This window comes from Canis lupus, chromosome 32 (assembly GCF_003254725.2).
Source record: "Canis lupus dingo isolate Sandy chromosome 32, ASM325472v2, whole genome shotgun sequence".
NCBI lineage: Eukaryota > Metazoa > Chordata > Mammalia > Carnivora > Canidae > Canis > Canis lupus.
Window position 1 is genome coordinate 8,268,776 of NC_064274.1, and position 22,355 is coordinate 8,291,130.

At 47.9% G+C, this 22,355-nt stretch overlaps 1 protein-coding gene across 1 annotated transcript; it reads right to left on the minus strand.

The window, feature by feature from the left end:
* Positions 1–8,800: 8,800 nt before the first annotated feature.
* On the minus strand, positions 8,801–16,173 carry NKX6-1 (NK6 homeobox 1). Its single transcript, XM_025425732.3, has 3 exons — positions 14,628–16,173; positions 12,684–12,856; positions 8,801–10,381 (listed from the first exon to the last, which is right to left on the minus strand). Exons 1-3 carry the CDS (start codon positions 15,298–15,300, stop codon positions 10,127–10,129), a joined length of 1,101 nt encoding a protein of 366 aa, XP_025281517.1. The 5' UTR covers positions 15,301–16,173; the 3' UTR covers positions 8,801–10,126.
* Positions 16,174–22,355: the final 6,182 nt, after the last annotated feature.

The window sequence follows — 22,355 nt, forward strand, 5'->3', positions numbered from 1 at the left end:
AGGTGGGATCATGGAAACAGCTCCTTGCAAGGGAAACAAGTCTTCCGCCCAGCAGAACAGAATCAGGTAAAGTAAGAGAGCGCAGACTTCAGCTGTGGGACTGAGACCCGCGAACCATGCTCCCACTCCCCCGGTAAAGGACGCCCAGATTTGGAGGGAGCCTAAGATACCACAGGGTTTTTCTAGGCTGCCTGGGCTTCTAGGGGCCAGTGAGGGGGCTATTGCCATAATGCAGCTATGGAGAAAAAAGTACTGAAGAAAAGGAGTCGACCAATGAAGTCATTACAAGCGGAAGAATGCAAACCCCTTTGGAGAGGGGGTGGGGATAGAGAGCTGCGGAGTGGCAGCTATTGCTTGTTTTATCATCTTATTTAAAAGACCCGAGGTCTGGACTTATTCATTTCTCCTCCTCCTTAGACCCTAAATTTGTTCATGGCCCTCAGGGGAAAAAAATTTTTTTTAAAACCTTCCCCTTGGAAACAGAAGTGGTCATTGGCAGTTGGCTTTCCATACAGAGGCTAATGGGGAAGAGTAAACAAAAAACTAGGAGCTCCTAAATTCCCTGTTCTGGAGGAAAGGAAAAGGAGTGGGCTAAAGAAAACAGCCGTAATTGTAGCCTTGGCCAACAGGTTAAGAGAAATTGACTCCAGCCCCACCACCACCTAAGTGCAGCAAGTTCTGCTGGGGGTTTCTTAGCCCTCACACAGCCTCTAAGATCAGTTCACCACAAAGGGGGCTCTAAAGATGCAAACAAAGGTCTCCCAGTGCATCCAGACTCTTCAGGTACTGAGATGGGCATCAGACAGACACAGAGGGAGGAGTGGTCAGGAGACATTCTTCCAAGTCTTAGAGAGAGAGGAAAGCCTAGTTAAAATATGTAGGAGGTGGTTGTATTAATTTATATCATTCTAAGTTTTTGTCTCAGGGAAAATATTGCTGGAAATCTAAGATTGGTATTCCAGACTCTCTGATGGGATCAGTGAAAGAGACATGAGTCTCAACTGCTAAGAGTACTTTAAATGGCCAATAAGTCCTCCATGCAGCATTTTAACCCATGTGCCTTGGAAAGTGAGGCATACATTTCTACAAATGATGATTGTACTGAAGATTTTATTTTACAGTTATTATGTTTTGAGCTGATAAATGAATGTGTTATAGTACCCTTACTTGATCTTCCATTTTACCCAAGGAAAATCTTCACATTGAACTCCCTCATGCTACTTAACCTGTGTGTGCTTATTTTTACAGCAATTTATCAGATGTTTATATATATATACTCACAGCTAAAAGAGACTCCTGATAGTTTGGAGATCATTTCTCTGCCTCCAGGCTGGGAGAAGAGAAAAGGTTACATTACAGGTTTATCATTAAAAAAAAAAAAAAAAAAAAAAAAAGACAACAAAACAAAACAAAAAAAAAACTTCAAGGGAAAAATAGAACGAAACAAAAAAACCTTGCAAGAGAAAGCAAAGTTCCCTGCAGCTTCAGCGTTTGGGGGTATAGTGTATGCTCATGTGCGAGTGCAGACACTCAAGAAATCTTCTTTGAATACCCTCTACGTGTCAGGCACCATACAATGTCCTGGGGTCACAACAGTAAGCAAGGACTGTATAGTCCTGTCCCTTGCAGTCCTCCTATTCTGGGTTTCAGTCTTCCAACAGGTAGAACAGTTGCACCTCTTCCAAACTGTAACCCACTCTGATCTTTCGGATCTTTCTGAGGCACGTTCTTCCCCTAGGTGAAATGCACAGCACTATACTGTACAGAAGGAGGGGGAGAGAAGAAGGGAAAGGGAAGGAGGAAGAGGAAGAAGGAGAAGAAGAAAAGAGGAGAAGGAAAATAGAAGGGAGGGAGGAAAGGGTAGCAGATAGACTATCCACTTGGAAGCCATCATGGTCTCCAGGTAGAGCATGGGTCCCTGGCTGACATCATCATCTTAAGGGTGCTGAAAGCAAGGTCCCTTGAAGTCATCCACTTCTGCCTTAGTCTCTATTTCATGGAAGTTAATGACAGTGTGCTGATTTCATATTTGCCTTTGCAGTTCCTTTTCTCTGTAATTGCTTTTAACAGAATACCTAGACAGGATGGCTTCTTACACCAGAGGCAACGAAGCCCGTCCTCAAGTGTATTTTCCGTTTTTATTGTTACCCTGGTGCACTGAGTTCGCTCTGCTGCTCTGTTGGAAGGAGTGTCCAAGAGTCAAGTAGGAAGAGGAACTTCTCCCCATCAACTTCAGTTGGCAAATAATGTCCAAGCTCCCTGGAAGGAGCAAGGTCTCTAGGAGCTTTCTTCTTAATCAAGAGCTCTCCTGACTTTGGGGCCAGGTGTGGTGGAGGAGGTTTCCTTTGTTGTTCTAGGGGCTTGTTGCCTCTCTTCCTTAATCCCAAGTAACCAACAGCAGCTTCAGCATCCATCACTCACCCCCTCTCTCTCTCCTGCCTTCTTGCCATCCTGTCTTGGAAACAGAGTCATGTCCCTAGTTCTCAAAGGAAAAGTAAAGGGGACAATTCCAAACCCTCAGTCCTAACTTGAAATCCAGGGTCCCTTCTCTCCTTTGCATCTTTTTTTTCTTTTCCTGAGCTCCTCCCACCTCCCCCCACTCCCCCACCCCAGATTTTCCAGCATCCAACCAGTCTGAGTAAAGCTAGAAGTGTATCTGGGCCATTTTCCATGGGGAGAGAAAAAATACCACCCTGCAAAGCCAGATTCAGACTTTTTTCTATGTCTGAGATTCCTTTGTGGGAAACAATAGTATGACATGTTTAACCAAACTATATACATCTGTATTATAGGACAGTCATCACCTCCTACGTTTATGCGCTGCTTCATGCTTTATGAAGCCCTTTGGCTTTTGCAACTTTGTGAGGTAGTAATTCAGATGGTTTTATAGATGAGGAAATGGAAGCTTGTCTAAGTTAAGTAACTTTGGGGGGGGGGGTCAATTTACCATCAAGAAATAGAAATGAGCAATAGGGCTCAAGTTTTTTACCCTGATAAGTTACCCAAGGCTTCTTTCATACTATGTGGGGTCGTTCTGGAAGCATTTTCAAATGACTTTAAGTAATCATGAAAGATGTCTTTCTCAGGAGTCTGTCTTACACTACTCTTTATTCAGAGAACAGAAATAGTTCTGTTAGATACTGTATTAATTATCTAAGCTACATAACAACTTATCCTCAAATGTAATGGCTTAAAACAATAAACACTGAGTATCTCACTGCAGTGGGTAAGGAATCCTGGAGAGCTTAGATGGGTGATTCTGCCTTGGGGCTCATAACATTGCAGTCTGGATGTTGGCCAAGTCTGCAGTCATGTGAAGGCTTGGCTGCACTGGAGGATCAGCTTCCAGAGTTTGTTTACACTCCTTGCAGATTAGGACTGATTGTTGCCAGAGGCCTCAGTTCTTTCCCAAATGGACCTCCCCATAGGGATGCTTGAGTGTCCTCACAACATGGCAGTTGAATTCCCCCAGAGCCATAATGCCTTTTATGACCCAATCACACACCATCACTTCTGCTGTACTCTGTTCATTTAAGTCACTAAACATAGACACAAGAAGAAGGAGATTAGGATACATTTTTAAAAGAAAGGAATACCAAAGAAATTTTAGAAATCTTTGAAAACCACTACCAGTAGTTAACTTTTAAGTTTCACATAAAATGAAAATATCCCTTGCTTACTTCTCTTCCCACTTTCACTTTTCATAACCTTTCCTCAGTTGAATAGTTATTCTACACATGACAGCAGGGTCCAAGCTAGGAGCAACCTGAAACTGGCTGTTCCTGGTGTTGGTAGTGGTGATGATGGCTAAGAATTCCATAGCTTACTATTCGCTGGGCACTGTTCTAAGAACTTCTGCATGTTAATCCATTTAATTCCCCTGATAATCCTATGGATTGCATACAGTTATCTCCATTTTAAAGATGAGAAAACTGAGGCATAGAGAGAGTCATTTGACCAAGATCACGCAACCAGTCAGTGATAGACCTGCAATTCAGATCAGATAATCTGGCTTCATAGTCCTACTCTCAACCACTATGTGATCTGATTGTGGCAAAGGTAAACCATTTCTCAGACCCTCTCATTCACTTGGAACCATTTGGATTTGGGAGAAAATTAGGCAAATGCTTACAAACCAAGTATGGAGCTCAAAGAGGAAAGAAGAAAAATCCAGTGTGAGAGTGGGAGTGGGGGACAGGGAGAAAAGGTTTACAAAATTCTTTTCAAGAGCTGAACCACAAGAAAAAAACAAAAACAAAAACAAAACCCAACAACAGCAAAAAAGAGCTGAGCCACAGCCTGAAGCACAAGAACCACAGCTACCCATGATGACTAGAGGGATTACTACAAACCTTGGACCCATGGAGGAGGCTCAGATTGGAGGCAGGAAAATTTGGATGCCTTTATTTGAAGGTGGTTAGGCCATTTGGTAGTAAAGTTAATAGATTTTCAGCAACCTTGCCTTTCTCTGATCTATACAAACTGGTCCCGAACAATTTACTGGTGATTAATAGTGTTTTTTTCATAATTTTTGCATATCCAAAAATAAAACCGTTATAGAGGTGTGCTGGTTTTCTTTCTCAATTTGATATATCTGTCTCCCTTGTAATAATCAAATATATGGAATAATTATATCTTGACATTTCTTTTGCCTTTACCAAAATACACGGAGGCAATAACATCAGTGAAGTGGTAGGGCTCCTCTACGACAATAATGCTCATTTTCAATTCTGTAGAAAAAACTCTTCCTCTCCCTAGAATGAGGAAGAGATCCATCGTTGAATGTGTATCTTCATTCAAACTAGCCCTTAGTATTCAAAATATACTAAATAGAAGCTCTGGATGAGGCTTCTGCTTCAGAATTCTAGCCAGACTCCGATAGATATTAAACACCACAGAGACATCATGCTCTACTTTTTAAAGTCTTCAAGTGTGGTATTCAATGAACACATTTTGTCGGGGCCAGAAAACAAACGATGCGATGCGTATCTAGAGATTTTATCTTTAGGCTGAATGATCTGGTGGATGAAAGAGGAAGAGTAGATAGTGAACTGAGGCTCTCAGATAAACTTTCCAGTTTGTGGAGCAACCCCAAGCCAATCTATGGAATGCTAAAGCCCCAAATTCAGGAAGATACCCCATCCCTTTGTCATCCCTTCACACCATTGCTCTGCTCCCTAGTCAGACTTTACATTAACAGTGGAGAGGAGTTGTATGAATGTGTTTTCTGCAGATCTGCAAAAGGGCTATGTTATGAAGAATGTATTTCTCTGTGAAGCTTGTAGCCTAAATATTGCAGAACAAAATACTTTCCTGTCAAAAAAGGAAGTGTACTGAGGAATCGGCTTTTTTAAAAGTCCTACTGAAGAGGGGAGAAGACCATTTGTGCATGTATCTATGTGTGGTAAGAGCGAGGAAATTTAACGCAGAGAAAGCTGTCCAATTTAGGTTAAAATAGAGTTGATAGATGAAATCTATTGCTTACCTCTGTTGCTATTACATGATTGTATTGTCAATGATTAACAAAGGAGCCACTGTCTCTTTAAGCTATTCAGTGCTAGGAGTTCCCAAGTGGAATTTCACCTCCTGGTGTGTGTGTGTGTGTGTGTGTGTGTGTGTCCCCACCAATGACCAGCTTAAAGGACAAAACAGTGAGGATCTAATAACATACTCATGTACATGACATTAGGCCCCAAGGGATTTCAAATGCACCCTCAGACTCTGTTGCTTAGTACGTTATTTCCAAGAAGAGCTGGTCTCCAGTCCGAACTTCCTGCACAGTAAGCAGTGACAAAATGCACATCTCTCCAGAGAAGAATGAGTGGTTTTCAGTGCCCCCTCTTCCCACTGTCTCCCAAGGAGTGAAAGAAAAAATGGATTAAAGGTGGATTTCCCAAACTTGGAAAGCTGCTCACTCTACCACAGCTTCTGGGAAAGAAAGCATAGAGCTCTAAGTTACAGAATCCTCTGAATGTGAATGGAAGAGAAAGTTAGCCAGCAATGGAGAACTGAGCTTGGACTCTGGAGACTAGGAAAATAACTTTATAGAAGCTGAGAATTGTAAATGTTGTTGGAACATCTGAGAGACCCAGATAGGGCCCTTCCCTTCCATCTATATCTCTCACCCAACCTCACTGACTCTCTTTTCAGAAAAAGGAACAGAAACACACACACTTTAAAACACAAATGAAAAAGCAGTTTTACCCTTCCTTTCACTACACATACAAACCACCCCCCCCTTTTTTTTCTCATTTCTCATATTTCCATGTTGACATTTCATTGCCTGCAAGCATTTTTAAAAGGAGAGGTTGACTGCTGGGGAGTTAATGGGTGATGGTGGTCAAAGGTAGAAAACATCTGGCCATGTAATGGTGATAGTTAGCAATATCATATATTGGAAAGTTGTTAAGAAAACAGACCTTAAAAGTTTTCATCACAAAGGAAGAAAAGTGTAACTATGCAAGATAATGGATGTTAATTAGAGTTATTATGGTGATCATTTCACAATATATACATATATCATTATATTGTACCTTAAATGGATATGATGTTATATGCCAATTATATCTCAATAGAAGTGGGAACATTTTAAAAATAAAAGTAGTCCATCAGGTCACTTGCTGTCACTTTGTGTTTAAGTCATGACCCCTTTAGTTGTAATAACTGAGTGTCAGCCTTAATCAAATGTTTATGGCTGGTTAATGCCATAAAAGTTTCAAGCCAAAATGGAAAATGATTCTTACTCTGCCTTGCTTGAGCAGTTTCCTTAGCTTCCCCACCATGCTAACTCTTTAAAAAAAAAAAAATTATTCTTGCACATACACAAAACCAAATCAAACTGACCCGTATAAAGGAACACCTAAGTAAAGTGTCCCTCACCCACTTATCCCTCATTCCCAGTTTTCTGGGGCCAGTTGCAACTGGTGGCCAGCTGGAATCCTGGGTGGAAGTAAATTAACTGGAAATGTCAAGTCACTGTTGCAGTCAACTGGAAAAAAGGAACGAAGCCAGTGCAGAATGGCCCATGAGCCCAGCTCTGGCTGCTGCCCACACAACTCAGAGCACTTTAGCAGAAGCATGAAGACCCTGTTTGCTCTCCGTATAATCACCCGTAGGGCACAGGCCAGCCCACCAACTTCCACTTCACAGGTGTTCTCAATGTAAAGGTGAAGAGCTCAGAAGGAATGCTTCCTAAAAAAATTGGAAGAAGTGTCTTTCCACATTTCTAACTTGGAATAAATACTGTAACCCTATTTGCTTCTTGAGAGAAAGCTTCAGTCTTGGTTCCAAGTTTCTATGGTTGATTCTACTATATTACTATTACTACTACTACCAACAATATTAATAATAGTTGTTATTATTCTAAGAATAGCATTTCTAATTATCTTGTGAATTTTTGTTTTCTTAGGAAGAAGGAATAAGTAAAAAGTTGCTTGGCTTTTCAAGGTAGAAAAGGTTAAAAAGTAGTAATGAAGTAGGTAAGACACTTTCATTTGTTGCACATCAGCAAATAATAAAGTGAAGTTTATAACAGACTTTCACAGTGCCCCCTCCCCAGATCCTTTCATAAAAAAAAGAAAGAAACGAGAAAAGGAGGGAGGAAGAGAAAGAAGGAAGAAAAGAAGAAGGGAGGGAGGCAGGGAGGGAGGTAAGGAAGGAAGGAAGGAAAGAAATTCTTATTATTTATAACTAAGGCTCAAATTATATTACCCCAGCACAACAAAAACTCTTTTGAAATAGCTACCTCTCTATAGGAGACACACCCCAATCTTGCTAAGAATGCAGAAATTCAGAAGTTTAAAACTTATTGGGAACTTCACAGAGAAACTAGAGAAAAGAAATAGGGCAGATTTGCATCCTTTCTTTCCATTACACCATGCCATCAGGAATATATTCTATAATAATTTCCTTCAGGCAATCTCATTCCCAGTTTTCACAGTTTTTTTTCCCCAAGGGAACAAAACAGACCCACACTTTCTTTACCTAAGGCTAGCCTGAAGAATCCACTGAATTCTATTGATTTTTCTCTCTTTGAACACAAGCTCATTAACCTGAAACACTAAGGGGATAACTATATTTCACCAAGCCTATAACTGAGTGTCTGAAAACAAAAAGATCCCAAGATAGTGATAGAGCCCCTTTCCCTAGGTAGGATTCCTTCCCACCCACCCACCCCCTGCAAATTTAGCTGCAGAAGCTGTGACTTTGATTCCATAACCCTAAAGACTTTTGCATCCATTAGAAAAAGCTTTCTTTAAATTCATCCTTCTTTATTGTAATGGTTAGCAAAATCAAGGTTCTGTCTTTCCACCAACTTCTACATTCTTACAAGCTTCAGGGGGTGGCTAAATGTTAGCATCAAACATTGCAAACAGTGCTGCAGTGCCAGGAATCTCCTCTGCCTCCTCTCAGCTAATGGAGCCACGGCTCCACTAAGGAGCTATCTTGGATATATGGAAATGAGGCCTTCCTCAAACCCTCCAGGGACTTCTTTGAGAAGGAAAAAAAGCAATCAGGAAAAAATTAGACAACACAGACATCAGAAGCAGCCTGTTAGACAAGTCTGTTCAAGAAGCCCCATGAGTGGAGCTACATTTCTTTTATCTTCCTAATCCAAGAGAATGAGAGCTGTGACCCCCTCTTGAATGAATGAATGAATGAATGAATGAATGAATGAACGGCAGCTATTTTACCCAAGGAACCAATATTAATAATTTTGTGGTCTTGACTTTTGAGATCTCTGGCGAGATCAAATGATCTGTACCCTTCCATTCAAGGCAACGGACATCTTCAAACTGTTTTTTTTTTTTTTTTTAATTTGATTTATCCTTTGAAACAGAAAGTGCATTACATTTAACTGGTCTTGCAAAGGGGGTTCTCTTCTCTTTACAAACCGAATTCCTTATATAAATTAATAAAGGTTAAAGATGCTAATATATCACCATTATTAGCTTAAAAAAGAAAACAATATACATAGTCTATAGTATTCTTATGATACAAAACACTTCAAATTCAATTACAGCAACTAAATGGATTTTTATGTTTCTGACCCGGAGCAGTTGTAACAATTCCCACCATCTACTTTAACACGCAATCTTATCAGAAAGGAATTAAATTAAATACAAGCTATTGTAGCCCCTCCCTCCCCAATACTTCTCTTTAAATCACTAATAAATAGCAACAAACGACTGTGCAATTTCAGAGAGGAACGGAGAGGCAGGTCTGAGGCCTTCCCTGGTTCCACGTCTTCTACTTCAAGTCCTGGAGGCGGGAGCGGGGCGCGGAGCCAGGGGGGTGGTCAGGGACGAGCAAGAAGGGACAAAGGGAAAAGTGAGATTGAACAAATCCAAACCCGAGAGAGGAGCGAGGGGGTGGGGTGGAGGGTGGTGGTGGAGAACATTCTTGCCTCGCTTCTCAAATTAAGATCAAAATACGAGGGAAACGTGTGGTTTGAGTAGCTCTTAAAAGGAGGCAGGGCGCAGGAAGGAGGAGGAGGGCCATCTTTTTATACCAAATTCAAAAAAAGCATTTTACATTTTAAATATTCACAATAAAGTAACTTCTAGTCAGTGTGACTCACGATTTATTTACAAAGAGCCTTCAACAGGTTGCTTTAGTCGGCACAGCAGTGTGTGGGGGTAGGAGGCTCCCTCTCCGCTCCCCTCCGAGGCGGCCGCCCGCCCGCGCGGCTCCGAGGTCCCTGCGGTGGGCGTGGAGCCTTCGGGAACACCTCCCCGCCCCCGCCCCCGCCCCGGCCGCCGCGGGGGGCACGGGCGGGAGGGGAGGGGGCGGTGCGGGGCCGCAGCTCCCGCGGGGGACGGGTCCGGGGCGCCGAGCGGGGCTGGGGGGCGGCCGGCTGCTGGGGCAGGTGCCTTGGAACGCAGCGCGGTGCGTGGTCTTTTCTGCCTTGTGATCAGCCCCCGAGTCTCCCTCTCCATCTCCATCCCTCTCCCTCCATCTCTCCATCTCTCCATCCATCTCTCTCTCTCTCTCTCTCTCTCTCTCTCTCCCCCGCCCCCCTCAATTTCCAGGTTAAAAAAATAGACATGTACATCTCAGAAAATAGCAAAGGGCCCCTGCGGGCGGGGCGGAGGCCGGAGCGCCCGCGGGGCCGGGGCGGTGGCGCTCAGGACGAGCTCTCGTTCTCGGACGCGTGCAGCAGGAGGCCGCCGCCGCCGCCGGACTTGTGCTTCTTCAGCAGCTGCGTGATCTTCTCGTCGTCCGAGTTGGGGTCCAGGGGCTTGTTGTAGTCGTCGTCCTCCTCCTCGTTCTCCGAGGCCCCCTTGAGCCGCTCGGTCTCCGAATCCTGCTTCTTCTTGGCCGTGGCCATCTCGGCCGCGTGCTTCTTCCTCCACTTGGTCCGGCGGTTCTGGAACCAGACCTGGGGACCAAGAGAGGGATGGGGAGGGGAGGGGAGGGGAGGGGAGGGGAGGGGAGCGGAGACGGGGCGGCCGGGGTTGAGGCGGGCGGATCCAGGCACAGCCGCCTCTCCCGCGCCCCCAGGTCGCGCCCCCAGGCCGCCCCCGGCCACCCTCCCGCCCTCCCTCCGAGACCTCCCCGGCCGGGGCCGTCACTGTCCGTGCCCAACGCCCCGGCTTCCTCCCAGGATCCGGCACCGACGGACCGACTGCCGTTGCCATAGCGATGGTAACACAGGAGGACGGACGGTGTCAGCGAGCTCGCTCTCCGAAGAGAAAACACTCGGGAACTGAAGTTTCCCTAAAAACGAGTCCGCCTTCCTACTTCCTAGTCTGAAGTAGAAGAGCTCTCGCCTTCCTAAGTTTGCTTCACAATATGCCTGTGATTTTATTTGTTGTTTACTTTCTTAGATGAATACTTTCAAACGACTTGGAGCGAGCGTTCTTGCTTTTTAGTGTGACTTGTGGGAGAAAGCACAGCATTTACCCCAATTACCTCTGTTCTCCTTTTCGATTTTGGAGGTTGGTCCGTTTCCCCTATCTCAAGTCTGAACCCACACAAACACGGTAGGTAAACACTCTCCTCCCCATTTACACTCGCAATGTACCACATCAAGTCAAAAAAAAAAAAAAGGATTTGCTAAAACACAAACCTCAAATCGCTAATAATAATCAACATAGATGCTTGAAAATATTGAATAGGTAGGTTAGCTAGAATCATCACAGTAGTTTGTGTGTGAGTCTCTCTCTGTGGCTTAATGTTTTTCATAAAACCAAATCAAGCTGAAATTTTCACTAGGTTTTTTAAGTGAAATGTTGCCAATTAAATTATTTCCCACTGTTAGCATGACTACCCTTTCAAATATTATTTTAATATTGTTCTTCTCCAAGACATTTATTTTATATAACAAATATTTTAGCTATTCACGGTGTTTGACACCGTGTGTGATACACATAATTTAACCTAAAGCATCAGCAATAAGCAACCAATTTCCCAAAGATATTATCCTCTTTTTTATGCTTCTCATCCATTTTCTCATCTGTTATGTATTTTATCTAGAGAATCAGAATTGTTAAGAAAGTGATTTTTATTTTCCTTATACAGCTATAATAATTCACTTCTAGCCACACAGACATATTTACGGTGACAAATGAACACTTCCAGATTACTGTGGTAGGCTCTGTACCAACCATTGCAAAAATAATTTTTTACTGTGATGGTATTCTAATGGTCACATACAAAATCACTTCTGAAATGCATTTTATGATGCTTGCCCCCAGGGGAAATACACTCTAACCAGCAGACGTGGCTAACAGTTATTCCTACTTAATTTAAGGAGCAACAAAATTACTAATGAAAACAGACTTACACTCCTCCCTCCTCCCCCCCCCCAAAAAAACCACCCAAATATAATAAACTGAAGAAGAAACTCAAATGAGAATACTGGAAATATAGGAAACCACTTTAATTTGCCTAGCTGGTTCAATCTTTTTATTTTTCAGGGAAAGACTTCTCAAATTTGATTTGAGAAAATATACTGTACAACTCAATTATAAGCTAAGTGACATTTTAATTATAAATTGTTGTCACAAACAGTAAATATGGTACTTCTGTTTATAAACTTAGACAGGATTCTTTCATAACACGGTAATAATCTTGTCAAATCACTTGGAAAATTGCTATTCCAAAGTGATGATCCTCAGCTGAACTAAAAGCAGATTCATCCCTGTAAGTGGTTGGATCTTGCCGATTTTTTTTTTTAACCTGCAAGTTAACATAGTAGCTAGCCCTATAAGGCTGATCTACATCAGGAAATTATATAACTAACGGAGCCTGACTTGACAAACAAAAGCTTGAATAACCTTACAGATAGAATAAATAGAAGCTATCTAACTGGCCTGATCTCTACTCTGGGCTGATATTTCGGTAATGCTTTTATTCTCCAATAATGGCGAGCTCCCCCAGCACAGGCTGCTATCTAGATTAACCTAATTTCAAAGGCGGGGGCTTGATTCCTTTTGTTCATCAACAGTTTGCCCGCCTCAAGACCCCAGGGCCTTTGTAACCCCCACTCCCACCCCTTTCGCTGATTTCATCTTCTCCCCTGGCTCCTCAGATCCGCACCCCCGAGCGGCTGTTTGTTAGAGGGGGATGCGCGCGCGCGCGCACGTGTGTGAGTGTGTGTGTGTGTGTGTGTGTGTGCGCGCGCGCGCGTGTGCTGGGGATTGGGAGACCATCCCTCGAGGTTTGCAAGGTCTGCTCACCTTGACCTGACTCTCCGTCATCCCCAGCGAATAGGCCAAGCGAGCCCTCTCGGGACCCGCCAAGTATTTCGTTTGTTCGAAAGTCTTCTCCAGAGCGAAGATCTGCTGGCCCGAAAACGTGGGTCTCGTGTGTTTTCTCTTCCCGTCTTTGTCCAACAAAATGGATCCTTGATCTGCGAGAACAGATAAACAAGGGAAGTGGGGAGACAGTCCGTTACAAGCGGCGCTACTGAAAAGAAACGAATTCAAAAAACAGTGTTTTCTGGACAGCCTGTACCGTCGCAGACAGCAGAATGGTCTGGCGCTTCCAGTCCCACCGCGCGCCTTGGCCTTTCTACGCCCACCTGTTTTAAAAAGCCCGGTGTGTTTGGAGCAGCAGTAAACAACCTTCTGTTGAACCCAGACGTCAAACAGTGAGGCAGCGCATTGCTGAAGTTTTCCGGGGCGGAATCGCCAGGCCCCCGTAAATTGAGGAATGCGGGGAGAAGGCCCCTCTCGCCTCCCAGCCTAGTAGTGCTCGCTCGGCCTCGGAGACTTTGCACGAGGATGACTAATTTTCCCTTCCTTTTCTTTTTTTCTTTTTTCTTTTCTTTTCTTTTTTCTCCTTGAACGCTTTCCTAACCTGTGCCTGCACAACAAAGGACGCCTTGTTTTTTGCACACAAGAGAGCTAAATCGCCCCCCAAGTCTAAAGCCGCTGCGGCCGAGGGGGAGGGGGGTGCCGCCTTTGTTGGCGGTCCCTGTAGGGCCATCAGAACTAATACAATAGCGTCTCCCCGACACCCTCACCAGCCTGGGCCGCCCTCGGTCCCCAGGCTTCCCGAGGGAGCCTCCCCTTGGCTCCCGCAACCTCCCTTAGTTACACGGAAGAGGTGTAACTCTTTCTCTTTCCATCAAGTGGAAACTTGCGGGACTCGGTCAAGAGCAGAGAACAGAGCAAGAAAAAGACCCGGACAGGGTCTCGAACTCCACCTGGAAGGCTAGGAGCCTCTGCGGAGGTGGCCAACCACCCAGAAGGTTGGAACGATCGCCGGTCAACTCGGTTACAAGCAAGGTCGCGGTGGGACGTGCACATTCCCCAGCCCTTCTGCCGCGACCTCGTTTTTCCTCTGGTTCGTTTTCTTGTTAGGATGTTGGAGGCCGCGATGCCTCTCAATATTCCCAGGCCCAAGACGTCCCGGCCCTTCGCCACCCACACACCCCCCTCCCCTCCCGGGGCCAAGGCAGGTGGGAAAGCGAGAGCCCCGCGGAGGGGAGTGGCCCGAGTGACTGAGCTCGCTCCAGCTCCTGCCGCGGGCCTGGAGTCTAGGGGCTCACTGGGCCCGAAAGTACTGGGGTGGGGGTGGGGGTGGGGGAGCTCCTCGAAGGCGGAGAGGTTAGGTGGGGACTCCCTGGGCCGAGACGTAGGTGCAAATATACGCGCTCGCTCGGGGCTGTGGGGGGCTTGCAGCTGTCGTTCCCCGCCCCCCACCCCGGTCCGCAGAGAGGCCAGCTCGGCTGGCGTAGGTGGGGTGCAGCCCCAGCCGACTACGCGCGGGAGCCGGGAAAGAAGAGGTGGAGGCGGGGGCGCAGCGGCCTCACCTGCCCTTCCCACATCCTTAACCCGGGCAGGGCCTGAGGTTGCCGTCAGGCTGTTCCAGAGCAGCCGGGGCCTCGCATGAGACCCACGCCCGGCACCGCGTTGTTTTCAACGCGAAATGTTTTCCTGCACACCCGCTCCTCGAGGCGTGCCCAAGACTTGGAGAGAGGGGGGCGCTTGGACGCAGGCTCAGGGAAGCCAGAGTCCCTCCACGAAAACGCTGGCAGAGCCTACAGTATCGTGCGATTCTGGCGCTGCCAAACTACTGGGGAGCCAAGAGGGTGCACGGATCCCCGTGCACAGCAGGGGCCATGGCCCGAGCGTGAGCGGGACACGCACAACTGGACTCGGGGCGACCATACTCACGAGGGGTGCAGGCCAGGCGGGCGTCCCTCCAGGGCGGGCTCTGCATAACTCCTGGCCAGAAGATGGGCGTCCGGCCGGGCAGTTCAGCCAGCGGTTTGGGGTACCGACCTACGGCGGCCACGGCCGCTGCGCTGGGGCTGAAGTAGAGCCCGGGCGGCGGCGGCGGCGGACTCAGGCTGCTGAAGCGGGGCAGGCCCGCGAGCAGCCCCGCTGGGGAGGAGGCGGCGGCTGCAGCGGCCGCCGCCGCCGCGGCGGCTGCGGAAGCGGAGGAAGCGGAGGTGGACGAGGAGGAGGAGGAGGAGGAGGAACCGGAGGGCGAGGCGGAGGGCAGGGCGGCCCCTGAGGCCACGGGCATGGAGGGCCGGCTCAGGATGTCGTTGATGCCATGGGGGGTGGCGGCTGAGAGCTGCTGTGGGGGGCTGCCCAGGGACGAGAGCCCCCCCGCGGGCGGGGGCTTCAGGCTGCCTGGGTTGTGGGCGCCCAAAGGCGGGGAGGGCGACGACGAAGAGGACGAGGAGGACGAGGAGGAGGGGGGGCCGGCGGGCAACGGGGGGTACGCCGCGGGGTACAGCGGGGTCTTCATTTCGGCCATGCTGTGCAGGGCGGCCAGGGGCGGGCTGCTGAGCAGGAATGCGCTCTGCCGGGTGCCCTCCATCGCCCCCACCGCTAACATCCCACGGCCCGGCCGGAGCCCGCAGCCACTCAGGGGGGGCGCCGGCCGGTGCCCCGGCGGGGCTCGGGAGAGCGGGGAGTGCCGAGGGCGCGAGCGAGCCGCCGCTCCGCGCTCCCGGAGGCGACCTGCCCACTGGGCCGAGAACGCGGCGGCCGAGAGGTGCTCTCGAAGCTGCGCAGCAGAAATGTCCAAAGGCGCCGCTGGAGAGGCGGTGGCTCGCGGATCCGCGCGCGTCCGGGCGGCTTTGGCTGTCCTTTCGCTCCTAGTCGTGGACTCGATCTCAGTTTCTTCTCTCTTCCTCCCTCTTCCTCGCCTCTCAGTGTGCGCTACTTCTCATCTTCTCTCCGCCCTCCCCGAGAAATAAGCAAAGCAAGACCCAGGCCGGCCCCAGAGTTTGCAACAAAGTTAAGAGTCACTGGGTCTCCACTTGGATGCTGGAGCGTGGGGACTGGCTCGCTGTCCTTGGGGAGGCTCGGAGGGCTCCCGGTTCCGCTGGACGCGCTCCTCCAATCTCACTCGGCCGCTCTGTTCTTTCTCCGCGAGGCTGATTCGCACTCGGCGCTCCCCGCTCGCGAGGAGAGAGCGCATCCAGCCCGCGGGAGGATCTCGCCTCCGGGCGGCCTTCCTCCGCCGGCTCGGCCCGGGGCGGGTGCGCCAGGAAGGGCAGTGCCACCAATCCCCGCGCCCACGGGACTCGGCGCGCCTACCCGCTTTCCCCTCTGGGCCACGGGGCACCGGAGTTGCAATATTGAAAAAGAAAAAGAGGGAGGGGGCAAAAAAAGAAGCCCGCAGAAAAACAAAGACCAAGTGTGAAAAGTCTGAAGGCTCCGTTCGTCGGTCCACCTCCGTAGACGGGCCTGGAGACCCCCGCCCTCCCCCCCCCAGCACCCTCTCCTCTTCTCACTCTCCGCCTTTGCCTCTCCTCTCTCGCATTTTCTTCGCAGCTTTACAGTCTTCGTTCTTCTAAGCCCTGTCCTCTGGCCAAGCTGACCCTCTCCGGCTCTTCCACTCCCTCCCTCTCCTCTCTCCGCTCTCCTCTCTCCCTCCGGGCCTGACAGTTCAGATGAAGCTCTCAAAGGTAATAAAACATTTGCATCACTCCCTACCCCTCTTTAGCTGGGGGACGAAAAGGAGGGGGAGGTGGGGGTCCAAAATGAGAACTTTGAGGGACGTCACCGGAGGCGGCCGGCGGGCGGAGCCCAGGAGCGGGTGCAGGCTGGGGGCGTAACCACCGTCTCCAATTGCGCGCGGCCTGGGGCCTCGCGGCGCCTCCGGGGCGCGCCCTCCCCGGAGCGCCGCGCCCGCTCATTGGCTGGGGAGGGCGAGCCGTAGGGCCGCGCCCGCGGGGCTCCCGCCCCCTCCCTCCTCCGTCCCTCCCGTGGGTGGGACCGGGGGGCGGGGCCTGGCGAGCGGTGCGGCTCCGCCTTGGGGCCAGCGGACGCCTCAATTAATTGTGTTAAATAAAATGGAAAAGTGGAGGGGGGAGCGGAGACGGAGAGGGTATTACTTTTTAAAGAGAAGAATAATGAAAACCCAGCCCTTTTATGGAAAAGCAGTTCATATTCTTCCCTCGCCTCCCCCCTCGCCTGCTCGCCTCCCCCTACCCACCCCCCTTGCCCCTGCGAGCTCGCGACGCCTCACCTCGAACAGTCTGGTCCCTTGTAAAATGGAGCTAATGGAGCGGGCAGCCGGCGCAGCCCTGGCCTAGCTCCTTCTTTTGAAGGGATTAATTAAAGGCCATCTGGGCTCTCCCAGAATTGTGTAAATTAATTTGTTGCTCCTTAAGCCTATAGATGTCCTTAATCCCTTAGTAGGCCGAAGGATCGTCCTCTTCCATTTTTGCCACCTCCCTCTTTCCCTCTGTTCTTTCTTCGTTACTTTTCTTTTCATTCCTAGGTTCCTCCGCAATGTTGCCATTTATAGGATTACTCAATACACAGACAACGGAATCAGCTTAATGGGAATATTTGTTTTTCGTGTGATGTTTAGACCTGAGCGGAATGAACTTTTTTTTCTTATTATTATTATTTTTTTTTTGGCTTTTCATTCCTCTGATTATTGTTGTTATTTGTTCTGAGTTTACGCGGGAGCAGAATCACCAAAATTGGCGTCTGTGTACAGAAGTATCTGGGTACCCGGCTCCCCCAGGGGACTGTACGTTTTTGAAAACTGCCTCGGAAACTCTGTCCCCTTGCCTTCAACTCCAGGGTTGTTTGGAGAGATGGAGATGTCCGGGCTTCTGGGCTGTGGTGATGGGATGTCTAAGATCTGGAGAGTGATTTCCTTTATTCTTTTTGTATCTTCCATCCCTGGTCCCTTGCAAAAAGATCTTGAAATCGCTGGCAGGGCTGAGCCCTGCAAGTGAGGAGGAAGACCTTGGCACAATTTTGAGAGTTCAGGATGTTGAAGTAACATACCAGTGAGAGGTAGTCACTAGAGCAATTTGGGCGAGATCATTAAGTCCAAACTTAATTCTCAGCAAATAGAAATTAATAGCTCAAGAGTAAAATCTGAGCGGTACCACCCAGGGATGGAGTTTGGCTGAGTGCTAAAGCACTCATGTGGGTCCAAGCACCAAAAGCCAGGAGGGCTCATGCTGCTCTGATAGCCCTCCTTTCTAAAGCTTTGGTCTTTTCAAGGTGGCAGCTTGAACTTGAGTTATTTTTTAAATGTTTTTGTTTATCCTTTGCCGTTTTTTAGTATTCATTTCTGAGATAAAAGGAATTTTGCTTTTATTTGGTCCCCCCTTTCCCTCTCCACCCTCCGCCCTTAACTTCGAGCCTGGGCTAAATCGATCACTTCTCAGACCTTAGACCCTGGCCTGAAACAAGGTGAATTCCTTCCTCCACCTGAATTATGCTGAGTCGGACAAGAAAAGAGGTCCTGCGGGGACCGTCTGCGTTTCCCCGGGAAGATGCTCTGCTGGCCTGGGGTCGAAACTCCAGCCCCCCCGCCTTTTCGGCCAAAAGACTGCGTCAGAAGGATGAGGCGGAGAGGCCGGCGGGTCGGAATTGTTGGGGCCCCTCTGCCTCTCGCTTCGTTACAAACGAAACTTTTCCTTGCCTCAGCGGACTACCACTTGACAGTGGCACACAATCTCCCTCCTGAACCCCTCGTCTGGGCCACCCGCGACCTCTTCATGTTCCCCCGAGGACCTCACATTCTCAAGAACGAAGTAGGAATGGGGGGGGAGGTGGCTAGTGATCCCCAAAGATTCCAATTTCCAAAAGCGATCCCTCCTTTATTTCATGTAAATATTGTGCCCCGGGAAAGAATTGGATAGTCTCCTTTTGTAAATTCAATATCTGAAATGGGGAGAAGTGAGGTAAAGAGACAGAGAAATATGAGAGAGACATTCAACTCGATCCAACCAACTCCGGCTTAACTGACACTAGCTAATAGCTGCAAAGCTGGGTGCAAGGCGTCCCCATCGTTTGCTTTTATTTATCAATCACATTGAGGAATTCGAATAGCAGCATTTTTTCTCGTGACAATAAAACAATTCTGGAGTCTGTGTACCTCGATCCCCGGGGTGGGGGTGAACCCTGGGTGCCTGAATCCCGCGTGGGGCCGCCTGTGTTCCACACACACACTGCGCTGCGCTGCGCTGCGCTGAAGGAAGGCGGTGCCTCCTGCCTGGTGCTGGTTGTCACCGATCTGCTCTGTCTCCAGCTGGGAGCGGGAAGAGCTAGGGGCGTCTTCCGAGGGGTGTGGGCTGCTCCTGTCACTCGCAGGGAGAGATGGCCCTGCCCCTGCAGAACTATTCCCACATTGGGGGGCCGAGTCTTGGAAGAGCAGATCCCAACGCTGACCAGGGAGGCCTGTTTCTTACGCGCGGCTTGCAGACGCCCTGCAGAGTCCGGACTTTCCCCTGGGGAATCTCCAGGACCCTCACGCCTCTCTGCCCACGACCCAATAAAGTCGGACATTTCTAAGTCCCACTAGGAGTAGACTCTAGGAGTAGAACGCGTAACACGTGGTCGCGACGCCCCCTCGCATCTCTGCACTGTGTATATATATATATATGGAGGGGCTGTGTTTGCAAGTGAACGATTTGCATTTTAATTGAAAAATAAATGAAAGAGCGTTGGCAAATTCTGAGGTTGCAAAAAACAGCTAAAATGATCCGGATGTGGAAGGCAACACGCCTCCCTTGACTTTCTTGAGCCCGTGAATAAACGGATCCGTTTTCCAGTTACTGTTGTTAGCCCGCTCTACGGTTAAGCCGCCTGTGCGACCCACTTGACCACCCTACCCTCCGCGTAACCCTCGACTCTGAACCTCCTGGCGCGTTCTGGTACTTCTGCTTTAAGTTAAAGGAACAGCCAGTGCATTCAGGGTAACTCGCAGAAGGAATGCAAATGAAATCTCAGCTAAATGTACTTAAATTCAGCAGTGGGGAATGAATAACTATTCTTCCCCAAATATATTAACGTCAAATGGCAGCACACTCCAGTGCAACCGCAAGAAGCCTATTCTACACTCGCAACAGACCGGGGACACGGGCAGGGGTGGCGGTAGGAAGGGAATTAGGTGTGTGTCTCAGGCCATAAACCTCTCTGGTATGGGTTTGCTTGAATTACCTGGATAACATCTTTAACGACTCCACTTGCCAGAGAGCGGGGCCTGTAGGGGCTGAACCCCAGGCCGGCTGGGTTTCTGTGAGTGCTGTAAGAGGGGTCGGGCAAGCTCGAGGGAGGAAGGAGAATGGCCCCCAGCTTGAAACAAGCCAGTCCCGAGGAGAGCAGGGGAGACGGGGAGACGCGCTGCTTCTCCGTCTGTCCCTCTCTTTGCCTCCTGCAAACGCTGAGTGGAAACTGCACCCTTGGCTGCTTCTGCTGACCAGCAGTTAAGGGGGCGGATTTGGGGGAGTGTTGGAGTCGAAAAGGGCCAACAAATGCCCGGTGATGGAGAGTGCTGTAGGATCCTGCGGTCCAAGCTCTCCCAAGGGAGCCCAACAAAATATGCGAGGGAGGTGACTGGTGTAGACGTGAATCCACTACCAAAAAGATCTCGAACCCCACGCCAGGATACTCCTCAGGGATCTTCCAAGTGGCAGCATATTCCTCCTGCTGCACCATCACGGAATAGGTGCTGAGCTCTCTTGAGGCCGGGCTGGGAGGGGGATACTCGCACCCGGGAGGGTTCTGAAACGTCCCAGAAGATGGAGAACTCTCAAGTCCAGAAACGTCTGCAATATCAAAACCCTATTCAGGAATGACAGTATTAAATGCAAGAAAACACTTAAATACCTTGCTGGAGAGAAAACAGGTGTTGAACTTAAGCAAAGCATATAAAAGCATATATATATATATATGCATAAAAGCATATATTTTATATATTATGCATATAATATATGCATATATTGAACTTAAGCAAAGCATATAAAAGCATATATATATGCATAAAAGCATATATTTTATATATATTATGCATATAATATATGCATATATTGAACTTAAGCAAAGCATATATATGCATAAAAGCATATTTTATATATATATTATGCATATAATATATGCATATATTGAACTTAAGCAAAGCATATATATGCATAAAAGCATATTTTATATATATTATGCATATAATATATGCATATATTGAACTTAAGCAAAGCATATAAAAGCATATATATGCATAAAAGCATATATTTTATTATATATGCATATATATATATATATATATATATTCCTCTCCCCTGCAGCATTTTCTGCGGAGAGAGATCCGTGGGCTTCCAGGGAGCCCCCTCGCTTGGGAGTATCTCCTGCAAAACGCCCTGTGCTTGAAGGCATGTCTGCGGGGCACTACAATTTCCTTGCGGAATTAAAGGCTAGCCCGGTTTCATCCACCAGATTATCTCGTGTCTGATGTGAACGGCCATGAAAAACTCCTCTATCTGTGTAAATAATGTCCACCGAACATAATTTAGGTAATTTCCAACGAGTCTATAAATTAATTGCTCTTTATGTCCTGCTTAAAGTTGCTGCTTCTGATGGGTGTGCGTGAGTGTGTCAGGATGGGTCCTTCCTCACACGTGCGGCGCCTTATTCTTCATGCAGAAAAAGTTTATTTCATTTGGGTCGCGGCGTGGTTTCCAAGCGTCTGGCTCCTTCACGAGGCCCTTTGGAAAAAACAAAAAAAAAAAACAAAAAAAAAAACCTGAGCAGTTACTGCCCTCTTGTGGATAAAAACTTCGTAGCGTTTCCTTCTGTCGAGGGAAGACCGGCCTCCCGGGTTGCAAGTGCCTTTTTCGGGATTGATTACCTCCGTGACTCGTCTGCCTTTGTTTCGCTGCAGTGGTCTCTAACTAACATTTATTTAATTTGATCTGAAATGCCAAATTCATAAAATGAAGTGTGGGTCTGCAGTTCTTGCTTTCTCAAATAGCGGGAGCTCTCTAAAATGAACATTTTAGATTTTAAATCTTTCTTCCTCACCTACTGGGTCTTGATGCTCTGTTATTTGACTCAATGATGGTAAAACAAATTACTGTTTTCATTGGAATCATTTTCATTTTCTACTTTTCTTCCCTGATTATCAAAACAATACTATGCTCAATACAGAACACTTGGAAAGTAGAGACAATGATAGAAACACAAGGAGTGGCCCATAATCTCCCTTCAGGGGCAAATGCTTCTGATATTTGGCATATGTGCTTGCTATCTCTTTATTTTATTTTATTTTATTTTATTTTATTTTATTTTATTTATTCATGAAAGACACAGAGAGAAAGGCAGAGACACAGAGGGAGAAGCAGGCTCCATACAGGGAGCCCGAGGCGTGACTGGATCCCAGGTCTCCAAGATCAGGCCCTGGGCTGAAGGCGGTGCCAAACTGCTGAGCCACCCGGGCTGCCCACCTGCTTGCTATCTTTTCTCCAGGTTTATTCTATGCTTTGTTTTAATGGTTGAGACCATATTGAGCCTAGAACATTGTATCCTTAAGTCCATTTTAATAACCTGCTTTATTTACATATTGTAGCAGGTACAGCTCAGCACTGAAAAATCCTAGACTTTGTCTTCAGTGAGGTGGGAAGGGCCCTGAACATGTGTCAG